This window comes from Pseudorca crassidens, chromosome 3, assembly GCF_039906515.1.
Source record: "Pseudorca crassidens isolate mPseCra1 chromosome 3, mPseCra1.hap1, whole genome shotgun sequence".
NCBI lineage: Eukaryota > Metazoa > Chordata > Mammalia > Artiodactyla > Delphinidae > Pseudorca > Pseudorca crassidens.
In genome coordinates, this window is record NC_090298.1 from 43,421,521 (window position 1) to 43,445,735 (window position 24,215).

At 35.2% G+C, this 24,215-nt stretch overlaps 1 protein-coding gene across 1 annotated transcript in view; it reads right to left on the reverse strand.

Moving 5' to 3' along the window:
• Nucleotides 1-798: 798 nt before the first annotated feature.
• IL6ST (interleukin 6 cytokine family signal transducer) overlaps nucleotides 799-24,215 on the reverse strand; it is a 49,178-nt gene continuing 25,761 nt past the window's right edge. Inside the window, exons 6-16 of the mRNA XM_067730706.1 lie at nucleotides 24,026-24,180; nucleotides 22,064-22,223; nucleotides 19,697-19,779; nucleotides 18,276-18,486; nucleotides 17,504-17,686; nucleotides 15,610-15,711; nucleotides 15,278-15,424; nucleotides 14,866-15,006; nucleotides 10,393-10,489; nucleotides 6,630-6,711; nucleotides 799-5,780 (exon numbers count right to left, since the gene is read on the reverse strand). Coding sequence (XP_067586807.1) covers nucleotides 5,043-5,780; nucleotides 6,630-6,711; nucleotides 10,393-10,489; nucleotides 14,866-15,006; nucleotides 15,278-15,424; nucleotides 15,610-15,711; nucleotides 17,504-17,686; nucleotides 18,276-18,486; nucleotides 19,697-19,779; nucleotides 22,064-22,223; nucleotides 24,026-24,180 — 2,099 coding nt within the window. The 3' untranslated portion in view covers nucleotides 799-5,042. The remainder of the gene's footprint in view (nucleotides 5,781-6,629; nucleotides 6,712-10,392; nucleotides 10,490-14,865; nucleotides 15,007-15,277; nucleotides 15,425-15,609; nucleotides 15,712-17,503; nucleotides 17,687-18,275; nucleotides 18,487-19,696; nucleotides 19,780-22,063; nucleotides 22,224-24,025; nucleotides 24,181-24,215) is intronic.

The following is a 24,215-nucleotide window of genomic DNA, read 5'->3' on the forward strand; positions in this document are numbered from 1 at the left end:
ATATTAATTTAAAAAGAAAAAAGTTTAAACCAGAAGTTAAAATTGTTTCTGTGTCTCTGGGCTAGGGAAACTGAATGCCGAGGGAACTCTGTAATCTTTTTGCAGTAGGATGGATTGGATCCATAATATAAATTAGCGTAAGACAAGAGGTACCACAAAGAAGTCAGGCTGAGCCTGTAAGAGCCACAGCCAGACTTTAAACAAACACATAGCCCAAAGCCAAGACACTATTTCTACAACCTTTAGTATATATGTGAAGGGATGAAGTTAACTTGTGTGTTTGTGGATTTTTCATTTACTGCATATTTAAGATAAAAGCACAGTGTGAAGACACAAATCTAGTAGTTCGGATTTCCTTCCAGGTGGAGCTGTTACTTTCATACACTACTACTCAGCAACCTCAGGGGGCAGCAGTGGGATGCTATGGGTCAACCCGCGCCTCACTGTGACAAGACTCTAGTAGAGTGTGGGCACAGCATCTCTGTACTTGGTTGGTCCCCTGGCAACCCAGTTAAAAAATATCCATTGGGAGGGAAGATGCTGGGATTCCAGAAATCATCTCAGTAAATCCAGAAAAATGGTAAATGAATTTGCCACCTCCAAGTCTGTATTTATTAAGGCCGAGATAGGGTATTGATTTTCTTCTAAACCCTATCCATTATGCTAAATGAGCATTTAAAAAGCCACAGAACCCTCAAAAAGCACCTAGTTTACACAAAGGCCCAACACCAGTAATGATAAATCCTGTTACCGTAAACATTATGTTTAATGACATCTGGTAGTGACCACACCCAGAAAAAAACTGAGTTAAGAATTTATTAAATTTACTTAAAGGATGCGAGCTGATATATAACAGAACATTTAGAGTTATGTCAACATAAAAACAATAGCTGTGGTTACAAGTTGCACATGCAATTCACTGTGCAAAAGTGAAAATACATACAATAGTCTTTCTAGACAAGCCTTCTATATGAAGTTAGATTAGGTCGGGGTACAAGAGCAAGTGAACTTAAAAGGATTGCACTTACAATTAAATGGGACATACGGTATAAATAGGAGACATACCTAATGCTACTCACTGTACTGTAGTACTAGCAAATTGCACACTTATTTTTAGAGTATACTATTCAATATATATATATAGAGAGAGAGACTAAGACTAAAGAATTTTCAAATATCCACCTTTAAACTATCCCTTTATTTCTGACACATCACATTTTGATATTCATGTAACAGCATCTGAAGCATGTAGTTATCATTCTCAAAGCTTATGTTTAAGGGATAAAAGGTCTGTAACATCTATCACCATTGGCCTTAAATTCATTTTCATCATGATCTATCAACTTTAAAGAACTGTGTAATGAAGTTTAACCCGTTTTAAGGAACTGACTACAAAAAGCCTTATTAAAAAATTTAGAAATAGGTAACAAAAGAGCTCATCCAGAGCTGCCTTTTTATTTTTAATGCAATGTATATTAGAATATCGTGGGAATACACATACAAGTAGTATATACAATGAAAAAAAATAGATTAACCCAAAAGATATTACATTTAGCTTTGGAAAGTTTTGTTTTGACATACATCTAAATTCTATTTATAAATAGCCTGAAAAGGAACGGCTACCAAGGACCAGTTTATAGAATTAGGCTGTAAGTTTGCTAGTTTAAAATTTCTTAAACCTAAATATCTTGCCATTTTATGGCTTCATATTCTTTTAATTTACAAAAGTGCAAAGAAATTTTTAAAGTAATCTTACCTGGGCAATAGAATCTAACACGACCTCCAACAGAAAGCTATCCCAATATTTTTAAACAATTGAACTTTAAGTTTTATGTAGCTTATTATTTTGACACTTTACCCATTTCAACAAAAAAACTACTGAAACAGAAATGTATGGTATAGAAATTTGTTCCTAACACCAAAGAGAGGAGGAGGTTGGTGTGGAATATAACGGAATAGACTAGGAAGAGTTCTCCTACTTAATTTATAGTTGGTCAGTACATGCCAGTTAACAGAAATATTTTAGGGAATTCTACTATATAGTTATTCTATTTCTAAATTTATGTCATGATTTTAACTAAACTACGTGAGTAGAAAAAAGACATCTTTTAAATTTGATTTCTATTTATAGTGCTATTTTAGATGTTCCACTTTAAATTTGACTTTTCATAAATATATGTTTTAAAAGTATATTTCAACTTCATTAACCCTTAACTTCACAATAAACTAGGGTCTTGGATGACTTCGTGTGTAAAAAAAAAATCTCTATCAAAGAAAAAGGTTGAAATTAAACAAACAACTAGGCACAGAACAGATGTGAACACAAAACATGTGAATGATTCTGCTTTTTCCCTTGCTTCTGGTCACATGTTGGGTATGTTCCCTAGTGCTGAATGATCCATGTTAAAAAAGAATTAAACTTTTAGATTTTAGTGGGTTTGAAGTCTGATAGTTTTCCAACAGTTATTTAGCCTCATGCCTTTATGAAGGATGAGGGTAGGATACCAAAGACACCAGTAACAATCAAATTACAATAACAACACATGTAACATATGCTTATTATTTTTTTAGTCTTACAAGAGGGCAACTGCATCAAATTTTTGCATACTATATATTTAATGAGTAGTTTATCCACTATCTTAAACATAGTCTAATTTTCACATAAATTAACTGGATTTGTTTCTGGGCCTACCTAAAATATAATTTACATATATCAAGACAGATTATTCTAAGACATGCCTTATGAAAGTAATTTTGTACTTAAGTTTCATGATTGCTTTTTTTGGGGGCAAAGATGTATATTACATAAATATATTTATTTCCTGAATGAATTTTTGCACAGTAACTATATCCATTTAATATGCCTAAAGTGCTTTTGTGGCTGGGGGGCATTCACTCACTGCACCATGTTCTACACAAGTTTCAACATACAAATTTGCTTATATGATGTCCTTTCTTAAATAACTATTTGTTCTGATTCCCAGATATCATGAGTTCACATTTTATAACTGCCCACCTCCCATGTACAATCTCCACACTAAAATGTTCTCCACAACACTGCTATTTGTTAGGAGGAAGGTTAGAGCTAAACATGGTTATAACAACATGACTACTTATTTTGAGGAAATGAAAAATGTAATAGATATAAATTTGTTGACATTTAGCAAGATAAATCCTGTCCTGATTTGGACCAGCCTTTGATAACCAACTTAAACGGTGGTAATGCTTATTACCTTGTAGTGTGTAGTGTGTGTGAGTTTGGGGTCTCTCTGTTCCAACCTGACCTGTCTGTGCCTAATTTTCCTCATCTACTACTGATTCTGACATTCTACCAATCTCATGTTGGTTTTGCCTAAAGTAGAACAGGATATATCAGAATAAAGCATCTGCTCTGTCTCGCAAAGACCATATATGAGAAAGAACTCTGAAAAGTATCAGGCAAGAATACAAGGGATAAAGCATAACAGCAAGTCTAATGCGAACAATATTGAGACAGTAATGAGTCGAATTACATCTCAACTGTAAATGTGTACTAATTTTTCTCAGCCTTTTATTCTTCAGTAACCTCTACAAACTATTTTAAGTTGGCTTGGTTTCTGTAAATTAAATATGACAGAAAAACAACACAAACTTACTTGACAGCAGTAGTCAACCACATGACAATTTCTTCTTACTTACTCAGCTCCTAGTTTTTAGCCCCTGCCTCCTCGTCAAACGTGGTGGGTAGGGAATAACATAAATGCGAAAGTGAGTTTAGTGCTAAACTCTGGAAGCCCAACTCACTTTTCCCCTGAAGAACAGAACATGTGGGAAAAGGTTTAAAATATTCCTAAATCATCATGTAGAACTAAGTTCCACCTACCTCAGAACAGGCAGACATTAAAATACTCTCTCTTCATTAAGTGCCTCTACAATAAGGATATTTGCTAACTGCGAGATTTCCTAAGATCAATATGTACATTTTTGGGGTGGTGCTTTGTTTGTTTTGGTGAGTATTGCCCAAGTCTTCTAACTTATTAGTCTGCTTCAAACACCTACTAGAAAGAAAGAAAAAACTCAGTCTTGGCCTACTTAAAAAACAAAGCATATTAAATCAAAACACATTTTAAGGTGAAGACATACTGTATAAAGTGCCTCATCAACCAAATTCTCTGACGTCTTAACAAGAAGGGTCAATAATGTTTATATACATGTACAGAAGAGTGTTAACAATTTAAGCCTTTATAAATGGCAAAGGATTTTTTAAATGTTTAAGATAGTTCGTCACATTCATTCCTAGCTCTTATCTGGACCCTCTGCTGAGTTTGTGAAATGGATCTTCGGAGGTTGTCAATAGTGATAGAAAGCAAATGTTTGAAAATTTACTTAACTGTCTAATATTAAAAAATTAATATTTTTAGTTTGCCAAGTTAAAACTCCAGAATTCCTTTTCTCCAGTAACTGGCAGCATCATTACCAATGGACGAGAACTAATATTTTATATGTTGGTATGATTATAAATGAGCCCAATTTTTTTTTTTTTTTGTCAGACAACAAAAGCTGGGCTCATATTAGTTGTACCATCTGGACTCTTTTTAAATTATGTTGTCACTTGAAGTAGAGGGTCTAGATCTTGCTCCCCCAATTTGTATGCTAATTCTCCCCAAGATTTGATATTTGATGACTATTCTCGTTAAAATCAGTATAGCTGTGCTCACTAAGTTTACCACTGCTTTTAATTTAAATACGCTCTGTTTTCTAGATAGCAAAACCAAAAGTTTCACTTTATAAATTTCAGACAAGCTTTGTTTTTCTTCAGTGCAAACATCCTGAAACAGCACAAAGTCATTCAGCTATTTGGAGGATGAAGTCAGTTTATGTAGTGCTTTAAGTCAAATCCCAGATATTCTGGAATGGAAACAGCCCACATGGGAGGACAGTACCTTCTTGTCCTTAAGGGCAAATGATCATCTTCAGTGAGTGAAGATCTGAAATCACAGATAAAATACTTTTTTTAGCTTTACTTTACAGGTACTTCCAAAGTTGTAACAGGAGTTAGTCCGTCACTGAGGCATGTAGCCACCTCGTCTTACAGTCTGTGGTAAGTAACTTTTAGGCATTCCTTCATCAATTGTAGCCTCCATCCCAACTGTTTCAAATCTCTCTACTTGTCCTTCGATGCCTGGACCAAAAGCATCTGCTGCAGGAACTTCCTGAAACATTTTCATCTGCCCAGATCCATAGGGCTGTGAAATATGATCTGAAATCTGTTGCTGTTTAAGTCTAACAAACTCTCCTTCATTGACTGATGAAACTTGCTTTGACCTTTGAAAATGCGAAATATCTGGACTGGTTTCATGTTGACTGCAGTTCTGTTTGAAATACTGTTGCCTGGGCAAAATGCTGTCACTGCCATCTACATTATCTACCAGCTGTAGGTCTTCTGGCCGTTCTTCAGAATCTAACAAGGGCTGGGTGGACTCGGATCTTGAGAAGACTTGGACCGATGGCACCTGGTGTCTGTAGCCACTATGTACCACAGTGGAATACTGGACAGTACTCGAAGTGTTCTGTGCAGATTCATTTTCATCACTGCTAGAAATGCTTGGCCTAGAAGATGACATGCATGAAGACCCTCCAATACCACTGCTGTGTCCTTCAGTATTAATTTTTTCCTTCTTGAATAGGTCCAATGATTTTAGATCTTCTGGGAAAGGCTTTTTGTCATTTGCTTCTATTTCCACAACACTTACATCAGTGAAATTGCCATCTGGATACATTTGATCTTTTGAATTAAAATGCTAAGAAAGAGAGAAAATGAATTATTACCTATGGTGCATGTTCATTTAGAAACTCTGAAATAATTACATATGACATATTAGTTAAAGCCACAGAGTAATGAATCTCTGAAACTTCTCAGTAGCTTTTAATGGTGCAGCGATAATCTATATCACTAATTAAATCACGTGAATCACGGATATTGTGAAATGATTCTAAAAAGTATGAATTAGACTGTATTTCCTCAGAATTCTAAGTCAATATTGTTGGTGTTACATTTTGATAAACTTAAAGGTCTAGAAATAAAATTTCATATTTCATGCCTAGTCTGGGCAGCCTAGGATTAATTGGATAGAAAAATGAGGAAAACATTAAATCAAACTCAAATGACTGAAGGTTCATAGGATATACATGTCAATCTGCTAATCTAAAATTAAAGGACTGTCAGAAGATAATAAGTACAAATCATTCCCCCTTTAGGGACGTTCAAGGAATTTACTGTAGGTTTCCAGAAGCCATTTAATCATGTTAAAATGGTAGATTTAAAATTTTATTTTAATATATAACCTAAAATGCTTGCCTTACAACAGAGTTATCACACAGCAGCATTAAAACACAGGTTTTCAACTTACAAGTTCAATCAAATATTTTTAATGTATACTAAATAGAATTGGGAATATAAGGACAAATATGCTGTGGTGATAATAAACTCCTAGAATACATAAGTATTATTTTAAATTTTGACTAAAATTCTCGTTTATGTACTATTTTCATCTACTTTTTGATTTAGTCTGATTATCTTTTGCTTGAACTCTACAATATATCCTAATATGCTTGTGTATTACAAGTAAGTCAGAAATATTTTATCTTACCCTTGGAGGTGTGTGAGGTGACCACTGGGCAATATGACTCTTTGAAGGATCTGGAACATTAGGCCAGATGTGTTTTTTAATTCTGGAGAGAAAAGAAATATCGCATATGTAGAACCACATGTAATAAACAATGAATAGTCCCTATTTCTAAACATTATTATCCAAGAATCTTAAGAATCAAACCAATTAAATAAACAAAAAATACCTACTGTATCCCAAAGCTAACAAAAACGTTATTTTTCTTGTAACCAATAGAAAAAGAAATACTGTTGAAAATGCATAAGGATCTTTATCCTTAAAGAAAAACTGTTTGTTTATAAGACTAAAGCTGGTAATCAGTATTCAATTTTTAAAAATCTCTGAAATTAAATCCTGCAATAAAAACCACTTAAAGGGCTTCCCTGGTGGTGCAGCGGTTATGAATCTGCCTGCCAATGCAGGGGACACGGGTTCGAGCCCTGGTCTGAGAAGATCCCACATGCTGTGGAGCAACTAAGTCGGTGTGCCACAACCACAGAGCCTGTGCTCTAGAGCCCACGAGCCACAACTACTGAGCCCGCGTGCCACAACGACTGAAGTCTGTGTGCCTAGAGCCCATGCTCCACAACAAGAGAAGCCACCACAATGAGAAGTCCATGCATTGCAACGAAGAGTAGCCCCTGCTCGCAACTAGAGAAAGCCTGTACGCAGCAACGAAGACCCAACGCAGCCAAAAATAAATAAAATAAATAAATTAAAACAAACAAACAACAACAATAACACTTAAAAACTTTAGCCAGGGTCACAAAAAATTGTGGTATACCTTCTCTCCCCAAAACAAAACCCCCAAAATGTTCAATTTTCACATTGGTACAAGATAAATTTGATTTTTCACAAGGAAGAAAAGGCTAACAATGAATTCAGGATATCCCCCATCATAAAAAATCTATTTAAATATGTTTACCTTAATACAGTCCCTAGCCCAACATTAGAGGTCCATAGTGTACACAGGTACACAGGAAATGAGTCATCTTGAGAATAAGTTCAAATAAAGATGAGTAATAAGATCCTAACAGACTGTCCTGCAGGAACAACTATGAAATCTGGACATAATATAAAAAGCAATAACGTTAACAACCTAAATGAACTGACCAACCAAAAAAAAAATGGATGAATCCCTTGTAAGACACCAATTACCAAAACAGATTGAAAAAGAAAACTTCAATAGCCCTATACTTGTGAGAAATTCAATTTTTAATTAAAAACCTCCCCACAAAGAAAACAGCAAGCCCAGATGGCTTCATTTGTGAATTCTATCAAACATTTAAAGAGGAAATGAAACCAACCCTACACACTCTCCCAGAAAATAGAGGTAATATGTCCTGAGGCCATTCATTTTATGAGATAATTAGTATTACCCTGAGTCCAAAACTACACAATGACACCACAAAAAGGACAAACCAATATTACTCATGAACATAAAAATGCAAAAATTAACACACCGAATCTAGCAAAATCCAAGGGATGCAAGGTATAACACCTGAAAATCAATGAATAAAATTCATATTTATGAAAGGAGAAAAATCATAAGCTCATCTCAACAGATGCAGAAAAAGCATTTGACAAAATTCAATATCCATTCATGACAAAAACTCTTAGCAAAACATAAATATAAGAACTTCCTCAACTTACAGCTAATATAACATGCAATGGTGTAGACTGAACGTTTTTTCGCCTAAGATTGGGAATAATGGAAAGATGTTGGCTCTTACTTCTATTCAACATAGTACTGAAGGTCTTAGCCAGTACAATGATGAAAAGAACTAAAAGTATAAAGACTGGAATCTTTACTTGCACGCAGCATGACTGTGCATGTTGAAAATCCAAAAAGTGACTAAATTAATTTATGAAGATCTCAGTATACAAGACCAATATATTTACAAGATCAATTGCACTTTTCAATATACTAGCAATGAACAATTAGAAAGTAAAAAATTTGAAATTCTATTTATAATAGCACACAGAAAAAAAAACACTTAGGAAGGAATAAATTTAACATAAGATGTGCAAGGCCTGAAAACTACAAAACATTGCAAAAGGAACCAAGATAAGTATAGAGATATACCACATTCACGTACTGAAAGATTTATTGGACTCATGAACATGTGAACTCATGTTCAGATTGCCTTTTACCCTAAACTGATGGACAGATTCAATAAAATTCCAATAAAAATTCTAACAGATTTTTAAAGGAAATTTATAAGCTGATATTAAAATTTATATGAAAAGGCAAAGAACCTAGCAAAAATAATTTTGAAAAAAAATATTGGAGGAATTCTACCACCTGGTCTCAAAACTTACTATAGAGCTATAATAAATCAAGACCACGTGTTATCAGGATGAATAGACATAGAGAACAATGGAACAGGATTGAGAGTCCACAAACAGATCCAGACTTATATGGATAATTGATTTTGGCAAGATAATTCAATAGGAAAAGATAGCCTTTTCAATAAATGATGCTGGGAATGACTAGATATCTATGGAAAAAAACTTTGACCCTGACTTCACAACATGCACAAAAATTTATTCTAAATAGATCACAGCACAGAGTTAAAATGATTAAACTTCTAGAGGAAAATATAGGAGAACATATTTGTGACACTGGGTTAGGCAAAGATTTCTTAAACAGGACATAGAAAGCAAGAACCATTAAAAAAAAAAACCCTGATAAAATGGACTTGATCAAAATTAAACTTTTGCTTTTCTAAAGTCACAGTTAAGAGAATAAAAAGGCAAGCCACAGTTCAGAATTTGCAAAACATATATTTGACAAAAAGTTTGTAACCAGATATATAAAGAACTCTTAAACCTCAATATTTACAAGACAAATCACCCAATTTAAAAATGGGCAAAAGATTTCAAAAGACACACCACAAAAGAAGATGTATAGGTAGCACATGAAAAGATCTATTACTAGTTATCATGGAAACAGAAGTTACAACCACAATGAGATAGCACTACAAACCCATGAGAAAGAATAGCTAAAATTAAAAACCTTGTCAGTACCAAGAATTGAGGATGATATGGAACAAATGGAACGCTCACATTGCTCTTGGGAATACAAGATGGTACAAACACTTTGGAAAACAGTTTGACAGCTTCTTATAAAGTTAAATATGCACTTACTGTATGACCCAGCAATCTCACTACTAAGTATTTACTCAAGATAAATGATAATATATCGTCACACAAAGATCTGTATGTGAATGTTCATAACAACACATATATATTTTAGCTATTCATCATAGCCAAAAATAAAAGAAACAACCTAAACTTTCATAATAGGTGTACAGGTAAACAAATTTTGATATCTCTATACTATAGAATACTATTCAGCAATAAAAAGAAAAATATTAATTTATGCAACATGGATGAATCTCAAAAATATGTCAAGTGAAAGACATCAAACACAAAAAATTACATGTTGTTTGATTCCATATATGTGAAATCCCAGAAAAGGTAAAACTGCAACCAGAGAAAGTAGATCAGTGATTGCTGCGGCCAAGGGGCTGAGGGAGAGGACACAGTACAAAGCAGAATGAAGAAACTTTGTAGAGTGATGGAAATGTTCTCTATCTTGAGTGTGGTGGTAGTTATACATCTATATACAGTTACAAAAATTCATTAAACTGTACACTTAAGATGGATGAATTTCATTGCATGTAAATTATAGATCAATAAAAGTGGGGGAAAAGGCAAAATTATGAATATGGGTACTTACAGGTCTCGCTTATTAAAGCAGAATAATACTCCCAAAAGGGTTGTCAATAGGAATGCTAAGCAAACAGGTACAACAATAGCTTCAATTTCTCCTTGAGCTAAAGAAAAAGAAAGGAGAAAGAAAGAAAATAACTGTTGACACATATGCTAAAGAGAAATAATGCAACATCCCAACCAGATTACTGTTGAAAAGATGAAATGCCATCCTAATATTTTTTTACAACCTTTTCAAACTTAAAGGTGTTCCTCTCCCCCCTCCCTTCCCCCTTGGTAAATCATATCCTAGCTACTTACACCTTACACAGTAACCTGACCACATAGTATGCATAAAATATATGTTGGCTGGGGGAATAAATTGATTAGTTCAGTTTATTGGATAGATAATCTATCTACCTGGTAAGAGCTTTCAAACCTATTTATTATATTTACGGTCTGCACTCAGCAGAATCTTAGCAAAAGCTTATCTCTGAGTTCTAGAACTAATGGGTAGAATTGGAAAAGTTTTTTCTTTTTTAAAATTAATTAATTTTTGGCTGCGATGGGTCTTTGTTGTTGCGTGCTGGCTTTCTCTAGTTGCTGTGAGCGGGGGCTGCTCTTTGTTGCGGTGCGCAGGCTTCTCATTGTGGTGCCTTCTTCTGTTGCAGAGCACGGGCTCTAGGCATGCGGGCTTCAGTAGTTGTGGCACACGGGCTCTAGAGCGCAGGCTCAGTAGTTGTGGCGCACGGGCTTCGCTGCTCCGCGGCATGTGGGATCTTCCTGGACCAGGGATCGAACCTGTGTCCCCTGCATTGGCAGGTGGATTCTTAACCACTGCGCCACCAGGGAAGTCCCTGGAAAAGCTTTAAACAATCTCAATAATTGCACTATAAATGTAATCTTCTATAAGGAATACAAATGTAAAATTCAGGCAAAATTTTTAATAGTTATTTACTATTTTCAAAAAGATGATAAATCTAACATAGGGCTAAGAATTTTAGGAGAATCTTAACAGGCACAAGGAGTGGCAGAAGTAGGAATAATATCTAAAACGCAGCAAGCCTGAGATTCCTAAATACCACATGAATCCCTATCTGCAATCAAAACTACAATGAGGGGTCACCTCACGCCGGTCAGAATGGCCATTATCAAAAATCTAGAAACAGTAAATGCTGGACAGGGTGTGGTGAAAAGGGAACCCTCCTGAACTGTTGGTGGGAATGTAAATTGATACAACCAATATGGAAAACAGTATGGGGGGTTCCTTAAAAAACTAAAAATAGAACTACCATATGACCCAGCAATCCCACTACTGGACATATACCCTGAGAAAACTGTAATTGAAAAAGAGACATGTACCACAATGTTCACTGCAGCACTATTTACAATAGCCAGGACATGGAACCAACCTAAATGTCCACTGACAGATGAATGGATAAAGAAGATGTGGCACATATATACAATGGAATATTACTCAGCCATAAAAAGAAATGAAACTGAGTTATTTGTAGTGAGGTGGATGGACCTAGAGGCTGTCATACAGAGTGAAATAAGTCAGAAAGAGAAAAACAAATACTGTATGCCAATGCATATATATGGAATCTTAAAAAAAAATGGTACTGATAAACCTAGTTGCACAGCAGGAATAAAGAGGTAGACATAGAAAGTGGATTTGAGGACATGGGGTGGGAGGGCGAAGCTGGGGTGAAGTGAGAGTAGCATCGACATATATACACTACTGAACGTAAAATAGTTGGCTGGTGGGAAGCAGCCGCATAGCACAGGGAGATCAGCTCAGTGCTCTGCAATGACCTAGAGGGGTGGGATAGGGAGGAGGGGAGGGAGGCTCAAGAGGGAGGGGATATGGGGACAAGTATATGCATGTGGCTGATTCGTTTTGTTGTGCAACAGAAACTAACACAGTATTGTGAAGCAATTATACTGCAATAAAGATGTATAAAAAAATAAAAGAGGACTTATTAATCAAATGAATCACTAATTGGGACAATTTATATTAGAGATTTTTTTAATGATTTACCTATGGTTGTTTCTGGTTAACTCCTCCAGCCCCCTGTAACTAGTCTTTTACAGGAAAAAGTAGTATGAAAGTAGTACTACAGTAATACAGTATTCGTTTAGTCTTATCTTTCCACCACACGCATCCCTTTGTAAGTAACTTTACCTCCTACAAAGCATGATAGGAACCAAGAAATCAGATAAAGTCTCAGGAATAAACTATAGGTTGGAAAATATTAATTCCTGAATGCTAAGGTTCTCATACATATGCCAAATCAAATTCAGGTGCTGAACTTCTGCTTACTATGTTTTCATGCCTTGGGCCTTTGCTCATGCTGAACTAAGATGCCTTCTTCTTCCTATCTGTCCACATCTTAACTTCAAGGCTCAAGTATTGTCTTCCCCACAAAATCTTCGAAGGTAAAACTCCCCACTTCAGATATCTTTAAATTCCTGCTCTATTTACTATCTACATGGCTCAAATGTCTCTCTGTTTGTTTTGTTTACTTGTACCATATTTCTTCAACTAAGCTATATGGTCCTTGGGAGCAAATTCCATGCCATGTGAAGTAGCCATAATGAATCCATACAACAATAGATAGGCCAGAGGAAAAAGCAGATGATGAAGTAATAAGTATGATTTCGTTTTTGGAAAAAAATGTATGCACAGAAAAGACTAGAAGGATATATAAATATGTTGAGATTATTTTGGATGAGGGATCAGGAGTGATTTTTCTTCCTCTTTGTATTTTACTGTATAGTCTAAATTCCTTATAATGAACACTATTTTTATAATCAGGATAATATTTTTAAAGTTTATTATTACTATTTTTTAAAGATCATGGCACAAAGTTTTATTTCAAATATTACAGGTATCCCCCCACTTTTGGAAAGTTCACATTATGCCACTTCACTTTCAGGAAAGACCTACATCAGTATACTACAAGCTTTTTTCATAAATTACATTAATGTCTGTTTTTGCTAACAGAAATAAATTTATGAAAAAAGCTTGTTAGCGTACTAACATAGGTCTTTTGTGAAAGTGAAGTGGCATAATGTGAACGTTCCAAAAGTGGGGAATACTCTTTGCTCTATACCACTTTGGCTTATGAAAGGTTTCATAGGAATGCTCTACTTTTGGATGGTGGGGGAAACCTGTATTTGTTACATATATATTCTACAAAACATGTCACCACAAATCTTATCCCATAGCCTATATTTATTATTGGCCATCACAGCAAAGCTCAGGATCTTTTAATATCCATCTTATGTAGTCACTTATCTACTTATTTGCTCTCTCAGCAATCATTCAACCAATGAGGAATATGGTTGAATGATTTATTTATTTATATGATAAACAGCTTATTATTTATCACTCACTGTCTTGGTGCTTGGGTGTGGGTGTTACAAATACAATTACAATAAAATAAGGTAATTTCTATAATGATTCAAAATGTAGTAGATACAGGAAAGAATGCAGTTTAAGTCTGCTTTAGGGAGGCTACAGGAATAGCCAAAACAAGAAAAGGTATAGGGCCACATACTGGGAAAAGACAAAAAGTTGGGAAAAATGACGAGAAGTTTAGGGTCAAAGAAAGAGATTATGAAAGCACATGCACAAGCAGTAATTAGAAGGCATGATCTACTGGACCTGATACTTGGTTTATGTAAGTGAAAAAGATATGAAGAAACTTACTACAATTGCACCTAAATTTCTGGCTTTGGCAAAGAGTTGTGGCATGGAACAAAGAAGGAAAAATGTATTTGAGAAGGGAAGAGAGGATGGCTGAAGTCATAGGCAGGGAATTTGAATAGGCAAATCAGAAAACAGTGCCAAGAACAGAGCTCTGGAGAATACTCAGGAGAGTGCTGTTAGAAAAACAAACGAAGGGAAGAGACAGTTTCAAGGATGAACAGGCCAACAGGGTCAAATGCTGGGAAGCGTAGGAAAAAAAAGATGACTAAAAAGCATGCATTGGATAGGACAAGTAAGGGGTCTTCTGTGAGTGACACTAGAGAGGTTTCAGTGGAGTGGTGGGTTGGAAGCCTGGTTTGAGCAGGTTAAAGACTGAGCTGGAGGTATGGAAATGAGACTTCAAGGGTGGACTAGTCTTTACAGCAACCTGCCCGTAAGAGGAAGAACAAGTGAAGAAAGAGACCACATCCAAGTTTTGCCAGTGAAAAAGTAAACTCATTTAGAAAGATACACGATTCTTTTGGGATTTACAGAGTACAAGTGAAATCAGTCAGAGACAATTAAAGAAACAACAAAAAAGTAAGGAAAAAATTTTCTGTAAAGAAATAACCAAAGTCAGATAAACAACAATATAAAAATCATAATTTATGAACACTTCATTTATATGAATCCAAAGATGCACTTTAAACAAAATTTTAGCATATAAACTAAGCCCATTTTTAGTCTGATTAAATTTTAAAAAGAAAAAAGAGAAAAGAAGAAAGATCAAACATCATTATTTCTTACCAAACTTTGGTGTAGTAAAAGTGAATTCTGGACCATCCTTTCCACCTTCGTCTGTATATGCTGCCATTCGTACCATATACAAAGTGTCACTAGTCAAAGAGGACAGCGTATATTCTGTGTGTGAAGAATCCACATTCACAGCTGGAAGAAATCAATAAGTGTGCTTTATTCAACTACTCTTGCTTGGTTTGGCCTATATTTGACATTGTGAGTGTCTTAAAACATATTTTACTAGAAAACAATGTTTCTTTAATAGGACCATGAAAGCAACCATAAAGCATATTCTCAGGTATCTCTTTTCTGAGGATAATATGCTATACTAAGATGTATAACACAAGAAGGTGAGACAAATTAGTATTTAAAAGCTTAAGAAAAAACACCTGATTCTTAATAGCTGATATAGTTTTATTACCAGTTTCATTTCCAATGATGGTTCTATAAAATATAGTATAATTTCTGATAAATCCATTCTGAACATCAACAGGAAGTTGGTCCCACTCTAAGACAGCTTCATTTTTCCCCACTTTTTTTGTCCGGACAGTAGGTCCTTTGGAAGGTGCTAAAACAGAATAGGGTATTTACCAAATGAAAATCATTAGAATTTAGTAAATCATTAAGACTTCGTAAAATTTCATTATCATGAAATTATTTGAACATAGTAAGACATATCCTTATTTAAAAGGGATAAAATGTCTTTGTTAGTTAAAAAACAACATTTTTCAAAGAAAATAGGTCTGGACTTACGAGCTTGTTTAAGGTATGCCTTTATAGACTCGGGGAGTCCTGGTCCATCAGCATACACTGGAGTGACTGTTATCAAATAACATTTGCTCTCTGCTAGGTTTCCTAAAGTAAGAATAGTGGATTAAGCATTTTTTCCCCTATAGTGAAAAAAACCTAATTAATTCCATTACTTACTTTTACATTATAATTTCATGACCACTGAACTTTCTTTTATTTTTATTCATTTTAAAAAATTGAAATATAGTTGATGTACAACATATTTCAGGTATACTAAATAATGATTTGACGTTTGCATACATTATGAAATTATTACCACTGAACTTTCCTTTTTTTAAAACTGCAACTTTTAAAGTAAGCATTGCCTTTTGTTTACTGGATTCAAGCTTAACAGAATAAAACTGTTTGAAAATAAAAGGTTACTTTTATTGCCAATACAGTGAATAAAAAATATTTATACTGTCAATAAAAGTAATGATTGCATTTATATTCAGGATTTATAAAACACTGATCTCAAATTATCCTGGGTCTTCCTTAGAGTTTGGCAATTTTTGTACATTTTACCTACTTCTCTGAGAACTGCCTAAGTGCAAGATGTCACTAATCAGAGCTAGGGAAAGCGCTAATGGCTGTGGTTTGTCAGGTGACTGGGAAAAAAAGAATTAGTGTTACTTCTCCCAGAAAGTAACATAATTTTAAAAGAAAAAATTATCTTAAATGTTTCCTTTATTTATAATCTCTCCAGATTAACAAAGCAATCTATCTATCCCTTCAGCACGCAACAGCAAAAAGTTTCTTTTTGTTATACTGAAGTTTATACTTTCAATAAGAATTACATTTCCTTAACTATTATGCATGAAGTGACATACGCTTTTTTGATTTCTTAAAGAGAGTAATTTTCTTGATGATTCAATACTATCAAGAAGACAATATTTTTATATTCTGCTGTAATACAGTGATGTTTTATCAGGCCTACTGAGCTATGTGGGGATACCTGCAAAACCTGAAGGTCTCCAGAGCCTATGCTATGCTATAGTACAAGTTCCTATTGTCCAGTTATTATCAATCTATCTCCTCTCTAGCTCCACCTTGCTTTTATTTGGATAAGGTTGATAAACTAGACAACCAGGATTAGTAAAACTATATATTAAATAATAGGTTAATGAGGGCCAAACAGCCTATGTTACGAATAAAGCTCATTAAGTTTATGGCTATATATAAAGATATATGGTATATCTTTGTTAACATGTTTTCTCTGATTAATCATATTATTTGAAGCTGTATTCTAATGGTTTTCCTTCTTTACACACATACAAACTGAATGCTTTGTTTTCTCTTTAAAGTTGTTGTATCACTTGATAAGTAGAATCTTACAATGAGAGCAACCCATTTTGGAGCTCTATAATACATTACTTTCTGTCCTTCATTAGTACTTGCAGTTTAAAAGACAAGGAAATCTAAGTTCTAGTTCTGCTTCGCTTCTTCAACAGCTATAAGAAGTTAATAAGCCATCTAGATGCTCAGGGAAAATATTTTCTCATTAAAGGATGAGGGAATTTAATAAGGTACAGAGATACTATTAGCAACAGAGGTTGAATTATCTTGTATTTATCTTACTTTAGTTTTGTGAACATTCCTTTGATGATCAAAACAACAGTGGAAGATTACAAGAAGATAGTATTAACCCCACTTAGTCCATAAACAGACGCTGCAGTTTAGAGAGGTTAAGTGTGACTTGCTGAAAGTCACAAATCTAGTACACAAGACGTAACTAGCAACTATGATAAACTGGGTATCTTTTCAATGGACCACAAAGCAGAAAAGAATATGTAAAAGAAAAATCTGTCTGAAGAGCTAGAAAAAGGACAGCAACTTAAATGTTTGTAGCCAGGTATACCTCTTAAATAGGTGCGATGTACAGTACCATCTTCTTGTTGCCAGTCTGGGATACAGGGCGATTTATCTGATAACACACACCACTCAAGTATATATCTGTTTACAGATTCATCTGGAGCAGTCCATTCTACCCAAAGCACATTGTCTTTGGGAAATGCTTTAAGATCCGTTATGGGGTAAGTAGCTTTAAAACAAAGTTTGAATACTGATATGATAAATGAACATTTAAAAATTTGATATTCCAATATTTTACATTCTTTTCCATAACCATGTGATCTTGCTATCACGTTTTTGTAGCATATAATATTAACATGTATTTACATGAATAAAAGCACTTTATTATAATTTACATGTAAAGTAAATAGTCGATTTATTTTGGAACTTAAATTCTTCCTTTCCCAAAGTTCTTCAAGTGTTCAAGTGTTTTGTGTACGTAAGTTGTAATGTTTTTTTCTTTGAAAGCTACAGATAAAGCTATAGAAAAACAATATATTTAAGTCATATACATATAAAGTTCCTAAAACATTAAAAATATATTTTAAAAAAGATAATCAGAAAATGCTTAAATGAATTAAGTAGCTTACTGCAAAGTTTAAGTGAGCCACAAAATGATCGACCAGGTTTGGCTGCTGACTGACTTCTAAAAATATGATCACTGTTGATACTGAAGAGACAGTCTTAGAATACTTACAATTTTTTTACAGGAGCCCTGTCCATACCTAACAACTACCCTTTCCCATTCATAAGTCAGGCTCCATCTAAGGGACACAAACCTTGAAAGCCCCAGGCAGGGATAGTTAAAACAGATGCATCTGATTTGCCAACCAGATTTCTTGCTGTCAGAGTTGCTATGTAGCGATCATTTGTGAGGTTTACTGTCAGTTTTGTGTCGTTAACTGTGTACTTTTGTAAACGTGATTTCCATCTTGTGAGAGTCACTTCATAATCCAAGATTTTTCCATTGGCTTCAAAAGGAGGCAATGTCTGTAATAAAATAATTTATTTTAAAAATGTGTTTCATAAATCTTAAATAAAGTTAATCAGTTTTTCTTCATGTTCACAAATTCTGCTATTATGTCAAATCTCTAAATATTTAATTGGAAGGGACTGGCAACCTTACTTTGAACTCACTACTGAAGTAAAACTACTATACACTGAATGAAGACTGACTTCAAAAAGCATGACGGGGGTTCCCTGGTGGCGCAGTGGTTGGGAGTCCGCCTGCCGATGCAGGGGACGCGGGTTTGTGCCCCGGTCCGGGAGGATCCCACGTGCCGCAGAGCGGCTGGGCCCCTGAGCCATGGCTGCGGAGCCTGTGCTCCGCAACGGGAGAGGCCACAACAGTGAGAGGCCCGCATAACGCAAAAAAAAAAAAAAAAAAAAAAGCATGACGTCAACTACGAGGGAAAGCACCATTCTCTTAGCCTTTTGTTCTCTACACAATTCTGCACTGTGGCTATGTTGGCCTAAATTATTTTATGTCTTGAGTATTTTTCTTTCTACCTTACTTTAGTATGATCCACTCATGAACATTTATGGAGTGCACAACAACTTTATTTCCTATTACCAGCATACACTTTGATTACCCAAAACATTGATTAATTATTTTCTATGAGGCACTGAGAAAAGTTTGGTAAAATCAAGGCCACTAGGACTTCCCTGGTGATGCAGTGGTTAAGAATCCGCCTGCCAACGCAGGGGACACGGGATCGAGCCCTTATCCAGGAAAGATCCCACATGTTGCGGAGCAACTAAGCCCATGAGCTACAACTACTGAGCCCGCGTGCCACAACTACTGAAGCCCGTGCACCTGGAGCCTGTGTCCTGCAACAAGAGAAGCCACCGCAATGAAAAGCCCACGCACCACAACAAAGAGCAGCCCCCGCTCACCACAACTAGAGAAAAGCCTGTGCACAGCAACGAAGACCCAACGCAACCAAAAATAAATAAATAAATTTATAAAAAAACAACAACAAGGCCCCTCTTCTCACATAACTTTCACGGAACTACACTGAAATATATATGAGGTATCACCTGTAGTTTAGGAACCTGACTTTTTAATAGTATATATAAAGCTTTGTGTTTCTATTTATTATAGTTATCAAATAGATATCAAAAATTAAGCTCCACTCATAACACCATATAAAATACATTATATGAAATAGAAGAATATAAATAGGCAATTTTTTTTTACCTTCCATATGAGTTGTACAGATCTATAGCCATGAGTATGAGATGGCTCTATCTTATACCAGAAGCTTGGTGCCTTGGATGGTCCTAAAGAAATGACATAAACTTTTTATTATAACAGTAAAATAAAGTCCTAGAAATTATTCTCTTACTTTGTTTTTAATATTCTTGCCCTCCAATCATATGGTGTCTCTAACTCTTTCTTTATACCAGCCTTTTCCCATCCCAGCATGATATGCCTGGGTCTTCCTTTAGTCAGGGTGATAGCTTGATGATTTAGAGTACATTGAAACTCTTTTGTAATCTTAAAATTTTAAAGGTACAAATATATCCTAAGCAATAACCAAAGATGTATCACTATTTCTTATTGCTAAAAATCAAACTGAAAAATCATATTTAAATACATGCTTAAAACCCCTAAATGCATACATTTAAGAACAGAAGACAAATTAAAATAAATGGAGTTAAATGTAGTATAAGTTTACTACCTTATGTTGGGATGAGTCAATGTAATGGGATATTATAAAAATGAATTCACAGGATTGTTGTAATAATCACCAACCATGTGAAAAAGCACTTTACAAAACATCAAGTGCTGATAATTAGGTTTTAAAAATTCAAAATTTTTATAAATATAATTGCAAAATATGGTATTCAACAGAATAAAAAAGGATCTGAATAAAATCTAAGCCGTGATGTGCTGATCATGAAGAGATAACTACAGGTGACAAAACAGAGAAAAGAGGAAAGGCAGACCATGAAGGCTGGGGAAAAAGCTGCTGGTACAGGGAGTTCAAATAGATATATACATGAGTACAGTGCAGAGCCCCAAAAGAATAAAGAACATGAAGTTATAAAGGAAATTTTATGGGCTGGAAATGGTTCCTAACATAAAGAGGACCTAGGAGCTTCCTTCACTAATTTGAAGAAAAGCATAATCCAATGGTTCATAACTTTTTGGACACCAAATATCTCTTTGATTTGACAAGGTTATGTACCATCGCTCCAGAAAATTCACACAAGTACTAACCACAATATTTTGTCAACATTTTGAAGTAGTTCAAGAACTCCCCCAAACTGACCCAAGTACTTTTAAAGGCCCCAAGAATATCAGCTTAAGAATTCCTGACTGCGGCTTCCCTGGTGGTGCAGTGGTTGAGAATCTGCCTGCTAATGCAGGGGACACGGGTTTGATCCCTGGTCTGGGAAGATCCCACATGCCGCGGGGCAGCTGGGCCCGTGAGCCACAATTACTGAGCCTGCGAGTCCAGAGCCTGTGTTCCGCAACAAAAGAGGCCGCGACACTGAGAGGTCCGCGCACTGCGATGAAGAGCGGCCCCCGCTTGCCACAACTAGAGAAAGCCCTCGCACAGAAACGAAGACCCAACACAGCCCAAAATAAATAAATTAATTAATTAATTTTAAAAAAAAGAAAAGAATTCCTGACCAAGACAAAGGGATCTGATCGAGGATTCCCAAACAAGCAATAGTAGGATTACTTTCTTTCCTGGCATTTATCAAAATGAGAGAAAATTCTTGGTGGAGAAGGGGTACTTTACTTTTCTGCCTTTGACATTCTCAATTCATGTAACTCTCATGAAACCTCTGGAAGAGCTCCATGGAAGTGAAGGGATACAGGTGGTAGGGAAGGTTTTAAAGCCATGGCTGCTGCCACTGACACCTAAAGAGGGTGACCATGATAGGAAAATGTTCCCAAAAAACCCCCAAAAAACAAAAAAAAAATACTATGCCATAGGATTATTTCTTGATGGCTACAGAAGAAATTATTAACATTAGCTGCTTTGGGGAAGGAATTTGATTTTACATTGTGTATCTTTTTATGCCTTTTGGATTCTATAGTAATATACACTGTATTATCATGAGAAAAAAAGGGAAAATGAAAATAAATCAACCAACCAAAATGCCAGGATGCTTTTCCAGAGGCTTATTAAGTACTGATAAAAAAGAAAAAATAAATAAAAACAATAGTACAAATATCTTTTTGATAGTGAGGGTCTAAAACACATTTTGCTAGATGGTGATTTTAATGATTCAGGATATGATTCTCTAGTTAGAGATATTTCTGGACTACTCTCCTTTAATAAAATGTTCTGGATTTACAAACCGTTAATGGTTTTCTCGTGGTATCTAAGACACTATTCCATAATTTTCTTTAATTAGGTATCAAAAAGATTTGTACTATCAATAATGCATATTAGATTTTATACTTGATATCCTTTAAGAAGTGTAAAATATCAGTTTGAATAAAATGATCACAAAATAAGAAGCAATGAGATCTGTATTATTAAAACCAGACATAATTTATAGTCAGAGTTCCAATGCTTTTTTCTTCATATACTTATTTACTTACTATCTTCATATGTGATCCCACTCGCTTCTTCACTCCAGTCACTCCAAAACCCTTTACCATCTTCCTTCATACAACGAATCCTAAACACATACTCTGTAAAAGGTTTAAGGTCCTGGACAGTGAATGAAGATCGGGTAGATGCTGTATCTTCAGGAGGAATCTGAAAACAAAGCAAATTGACCAAAAAAAAACCCCAAAGGTATTTATTATAGGTCTTCTAAACTGCCTAAGATTTTAAAAGCTAATTAATGAAATAAGACTAATAACTAATGAAAGAAGACTAATTTGACTCAAGCTCTGGAGAGAAATAAATGCAAGTGAATAAGCAGTCAAAATCAGTAAAGTTAATAGGTTTGGGAAATACAGAAACATCTATTACTAATCCTTTCATCCTTTCTTTTCTTTCTCTCTTTCTTCTATGCTCTTATAACACTCAGGGTCTCAGCAGGAAAAAGATGGAAATTCCAATTAGAATTTAATTCAAGGAGGGTTTACTATAGGAAGTATGGGCAGAGTGTAGGGAAACCTTAGATAGTATAGGCAGTACTCTGGGGCTTCTAGGTGCTACCACCTTTAGACCCAAAGGGATGAGGGGTGGTACCAGAACCTGGAAGAAGAGGGTCACAAAGGGTTAACTTGAGAGGAGCAGTGACCTCAGGTTGAGACAGGAAAGCTCCAGGGAGGAAGCAGGGAAAATAAATATGCTGATCTCACTTCTCTCTCTCCTCTCTCTTGCCAGGACCCCTCCTCCCATTAGCTAGGAACTCACTAGGAAACTAGAGAGAACCAACAGATAAAGTCCATACAGGTCAGCATCTCAAGACAAAGAGTAGGGTGGAGAAGGGTACAGTGTAGATCTAGATAGGCAAAAGGAAGATATCCAGCCCAATTAAGAAAAACAAAAGCTATCTTTGTAGATAAACTTGGTTTTCAGGAAATAAAGACAGATAAGTAACAGGTTCTTTCTACCACTCTGCTCTGAGATTTCAAAACTGAATACCAAATAGGTGTCGAGTCTTTTTTGTACCAATGAATTAAGATTCTATGATATTAAAAAATATTTTGAAGAACTTCTGGTATGTATCCTCTCTGTACAATCCTCATGTACAACATGAAGCATTAATCCATTTTGGTTTGTTGCTTTTTCTGATTGTACTCTGAGCCCTTTAGATAAGTGGAATGGAGGACAGCAGTAGGAAGGTCATGGGCTCAATTCCCTTCTAAGCTCATTATTGCAACCAGAGAAACAAAGCAAAAGCATTTTGTTAGTGATAAATGGAGTTACAACAAAGAATAGTATGGGGAGCTCAATGCTATGATGATAGCCTTTTGAAAAGTTCCAAGTACTTCTTTTGCTGATAGCATCATCTTTGGGTACACTGTCCTTTTCCTTTTCAGTCTTACAATCCCTTCCTCATGGGCTGGCAAACTTTCTATAAAGGGCTAGACTGTAAACATTTTAGGCTGTGGGCCAGATGGTCTCTGTTGCAACTACTCAACTCTTTCTATGTAGCACAAAAACTGTCAGAGACAATATGTAAACAAACGTGTGTGGCTGTGTTCCAAGAAAACTTTACAAAAACAGATGACAGGCTGAATTTGGCCTGCAGATGTCATTTGCTAACTCCTGCTCTACCTTATCTGCATAATCTCTTCATTTTTACTCCTCTACTTAATCTACTTCCTGTTATTTGTGGTCCTTTCACCTCTTGTCAAAAATGCTATTCCCTATCATCCTGCATCACTTCCATATTTCACTTAAAAGCTACTGTACTGAGCAAAATTGTATTTTCTATCTGGATGTCTTCCTGTTGGTCCTTGCTTGAGATACAGATCTAGAAGAAGTGTCAAGCAAAATACTTCACATAACCAGAAACTTAAGACATTCAGAAAATGATTGGGATTTTTAGGTTAGTGGGTTGCAAGAAAGACTATTTGAATAAACAGTAACTTTCAATTTACCTGGTTCCAAGTTGAGGCATCTCTGGTCCTATATTGAATGTTATATTTCAGTCTTATAAAACTCTTAATACTTGAGTTGATCCATGTCAATTTTAAAATACTAGACAGTTCCTCTGAGTTGCTGACTGATAAATTATGTGGTGGATTGGGCTTCACTAAAAAATTAAAATAGATCCAATAGATTATAACT